A 4333-nucleotide genomic window follows, 5' to 3' on the forward strand; every position below is an offset into this window, starting at 1 on the left:
AGCCACAATCCAATCCAACGAGTCTTTCGAAAGGTATCCCGTATTCAAAAGACCAGCTCCACCACAAAATCTACAACGACGACGTATGCCGGGCAGACAGGCAGACACCGACGTAAAAACTTGTTTTTCTGACTTAGGGGGCCTCAAAACGTCGACCTTTAATGAAATCTGCAAACGTGATTTTTCACACTTTTTGTGGCTTTAAATGTCCATTATCGTTAGGTTGTTTGGATTTTGATAATCCTGTAACATTGTTAATTCTGATTTTATCAAAAAAATTTACTGGGATAAATTGTTTGTATTTGTGTGTACTATAAACATCTGTCGATAGAATTTTCAAATTTGGAAAAAAAGTGGTCTTAAAATTTTTAAACAGCTCCAACTTTTTGAATTTTTATCAAAAATGGCTGGTAAACGAACTCGATCTTTCTTTTTGTCCCCTCAAATAGTGCGTCAAAGCATAATCTAATCCAATCAGCCTTTCGAAAGTGATCCAGTATACAGACAACAAAAACAACAGCAACAACGGCGACGACGGCGCCGCGCCGGACAGACACCGACGTAAAAACTTCTTTTTCTGACTAAGGAGACCTCAAAACGTCGACACTTTATGAAATTCGCGAAAGTGATTTATCGCATAAAACTAATACCTTCTCATTCTGCATGAGAATGTAAAAATAGTGGAACAAATTTATTCGAAAACATACATGAATATAATACTTGAAAAGAAATTAATAAATTATAAATTACAAAGATGATTGAATATTCATTTGCGGTGCTGTGGAAATATCTATAATGCTTCGTTGTGATATTCAAAGTGGAATGTAAAAGATGTATTTTTATAAAATTAAAATTTTCGTTTTGAGTTAACTTTTTGTCTGAAATTCCTTTTGAAATAGATTTTTAACATAGAGAAATTAACACTGGGTTAAGCATAACAGAGATTTCAGTTGACTCGAAACAAAATACATTTTTTAAATAGTTTCGGAATTTCAGGTTTACAAAAACAACTATAAAAGAAAAGTGATTAACACTAATTTTAACTAGGAAACGTATTTGAAAACGACAGCTTTGAGAATATGCGGTTGGCGAATTCAGTCAAGTAGTTGTCCATGTATTGTGATACATAAGGTAACATTCCTCGGTAGAGTAGAGGCCAGTACTGATTGCTGAAGATGAGGGCTGCTTTATCTGAAATGTCAGAAGAAATAATTGTATCGTGATTTTTATTGTGGTTTAATTTAAGGAAACAAATTTTTTAGTAATTGACAGAAATTTTACTGCAAGAAGATAGCGACCCAATATTAAGGCTTGTATTCCATCAACAGGGAGTTTATCTACAAGGCTTTTTTTATAATTGCCATTAAACTAAGTCTCCTCCAGGGTAAGCGTAAATCGTTCGCTTCTAATCTTGTTGTGCTACTGGCGATCACGATATTTATATAGTAAGTGTAAATAAAGGATGTGTAGGTGAAGGGATAGTTCTTAGATCAATCGACAAATGACATGTTGCTTATTAAAAGAACATTCTCATCCCACAAAATCGCTATGACACGGTTCGCTGATAAATCTCTCTAGCAAATCACTACAGGTAAAGTCCTTCACAAAGTCATCGTACATAAGCATTAACAAATGAACACATAAACTGACTCATAATCCTATAGGAAGATTCAATTTCTCTAATCTAATAACATCTACTTAAGACTGATCAATGCTGTACATGAGGTCCCATGTGTATCCAAAATCTTTCATTTCAGGTGTCTATCATTCCTCTGGCATTTTTCGTCGCACATTCTTAACAAAAATGTTGCTCTATTCAACCCTGTTCAAGCATAGAGTTTAGGGTGACCAGAAAAAAACACTTTTGGTTTTCTTAGCAGCGAAAGGCAAATAACGGTAGTTTATGGTATTGTAAAAAGTCGATTTTTGTAAACAAAAGTTTTTAAACAATATTTAGAGGTGGCGCGTCGTCTTTAAAGTTCTTATGCAATTAATATGGGTAAAGCCAACTTTTTTTCATTCAAGGCTTTAACCACGAAGTTACCCACTTTTTAATTTAAACTTTTAGTAAGTTGTTCTTGAGGAATTCAGAATCCATATAAAAGCATTTTTTAAATAAAACATTCATAATAACTATTATTTAGGGTTACCTAAAAAATGCTATTTTCACTGTTTTCTACTGTTTTCAAAGACTAATAACAGCTCCAATAATATATATCTGATACTGAAACTTTGAGAATATTTTTCTTAATAGTTGAAGATTATATTTTTCGAAAAATCAGATTGAAAAAAGTATAATTAAACTTGCAACATTTAAAACAAATTTAAATAAATTTTTGAAATCTGACAGGTCTACGACTTAAGCTGTTTAATTTTCGGGGCGGAGCGCTCATCAGCCCTGCCATAAAAGTTGATCACAGAATGTATTGGCACCATAAAGCCTAGAACCTTTCGTGACAAGCGTCTATAGGTATATCTTCCTTTTTCTGGGACGCTAACTAATCCTGTTAAAGAGTCTTTATCAATGAAAAGAGCTGAGGTTGCACTTTTACGATCGACTTTTCACTTACCGAAATTTTCAGCTTTTGCAATAACTAAGTTCAAAAACGATGCGCCACCTATAAATATTGTTTAAAATTTAAATAAATATATCTGCCTACTACAATCGTATAATCTACACTAGTCGTCCAACAAGACGACCTCCGGCAAGACGACTCGCTCAACATAACGACGGGCGAACGCTCAACGAAACGACGGCGGAAGCCGTAGCTCTATCCCCTCCACTTTCTTCTCTGCAATGCACACGACCTAATGTTTCACGTAACACCTAAGTACGCTCTACACCGCACATGCTCTCAGCGCAGAATAGTGGGGACCCCTCACGCCGTCGTCTTGCCAGACGGTGAGTCCCGCGTTCGTCGTCTTATTGGACGACTAGTGTACCGTTATTTTTCTTTCGCTACTAAGAAAACCAAGAGTATTTTTTTCTGGTCACCCTAATAGAGTTGTTGCTTCTTTAACATCCATTATTCTCTCATTTCGCACCAGAGTCTCATTCGCACATTCCCACCATTCCTTTCTCGATCCAACTCTGCCACAGAAAAATAGTCCTGATTCAAAACCAAGAGAGGGCCTGTTTCAAGGTGTAACATACAGATGACCAGCTCCGTTAAAAACTGACATAGCTTAAAATCTTTTAAGCGATCTACTTATAGAACTACAAGTTAGACCCAATTAAGTCTTGAAAGTACTCGGTAGCGATAATATGGGCTAACATGTAGCCACTGCATAATTTAAAAACTATTTGTTAGCTAGACGGTAGGCTAACATCAAGTCACTTTATAAATTTAAAAGAGGTGCTAAATATGACCTGCAAAGCCTGTATTATAAATCAATTTACGTTCAGAAAACAGTTTCTTTGTAATAAAAGAAACTTTTCTTTGCTATATCCTGATTATTGAATATATTATTAATTGTTTACGTCGTTTAATTACGCCCATTGGGCGCAACTATGGACACCTTTCTTAGAAACTTGACACGCATGCTCCCTGAAAGTCATAAAAGATTGAGTACCTGCTCCAATATTGGACACTACTCAGAGTTCCAGACAACTCTTTTTTTTGACATTATCTCCGCCCAAATACGTAAAGATACGCGTCTCAGGTTATTCTATGATCTAGTTATTCTCTCGGTGAACAGAGTATCTACTCAAAAAAATTAAGAAACAGAGAGGTGCGACGACTACGCGACGCGTCTCGCTCGGGTAGTTCAGCTGCCGTATCGTCGCAATTCCTTAAAGTTAGCTAAAGCTGTTCAGAGGTCTAAAAGCTAGACCTTGAAGGCTAAATCAAGCCTCATTGCTTTCTCCTTTAGAGCCCTAATCTTGCTGCTTCAAGTCGAAGACCAAGTGGGGCTTATTTTGAATACAATAGACTAAGGGTTAGCGATAATTGTGTTTTGTTTTAAATTGAAGACCCTTAATGGCTCTTTTTAAGACATAATTATTGTGAAGTTTTAGACATCAGCTTAATTCAAGGCAAAAATAAAAACAAGACCATCATAGAAGTAAGACTTTTTTTCTGTGTGGGTACGCTTCGTTTACTTTACCTAAATACACTTATTCTGTCAATAGTTCTCTATTCATTCTTTCAACATGCCTAAACCATATCAACAAATGTTTTTCACTCTATCAATCAACGTTTCTTCTACATGGAATTCTTTCACAACTTACTTACGAGGGTAGTTCAATAAGTCCTTAGAATGAAGTATAAAAACAATTTTTTTTGGGTACATTTTTTTTTATTTTTCAACATAATCTCCTTGGAGCTCTATA

General features: G+C 35.4%; 1 protein-coding gene across 1 annotated transcript in view; it reads right to left on the minus strand.

Moving 5' to 3' along the window:
- Window positions 1–674: 674 nt before the first annotated feature.
- The window catches only part of LOC117170136, a 26694-nt gene continuing 23035 nt past the window's right edge, over window positions 675–4333 (minus strand). Inside the window, exon 5 of the mRNA XM_033356680.1 lies at window positions 675–1191. Within this exon, the coding sequence (XP_033212571.1) occupies window positions 1040–1191 (152 nt within the window). The 3' untranslated portion in view covers window positions 675–1039. The remainder of the gene's footprint in view (window positions 1192–4333) is intronic.

The sequence above is a fragment of the Belonocnema kinseyi genome, chromosome 1, assembly GCF_010883055.1.
Source record: "Belonocnema kinseyi isolate 2016_QV_RU_SX_M_011 chromosome 1, B_treatae_v1, whole genome shotgun sequence".
Taxonomy (NCBI): domain Eukaryota; kingdom Metazoa; phylum Arthropoda; class Insecta; order Hymenoptera; family Cynipidae; genus Belonocnema; species Belonocnema kinseyi.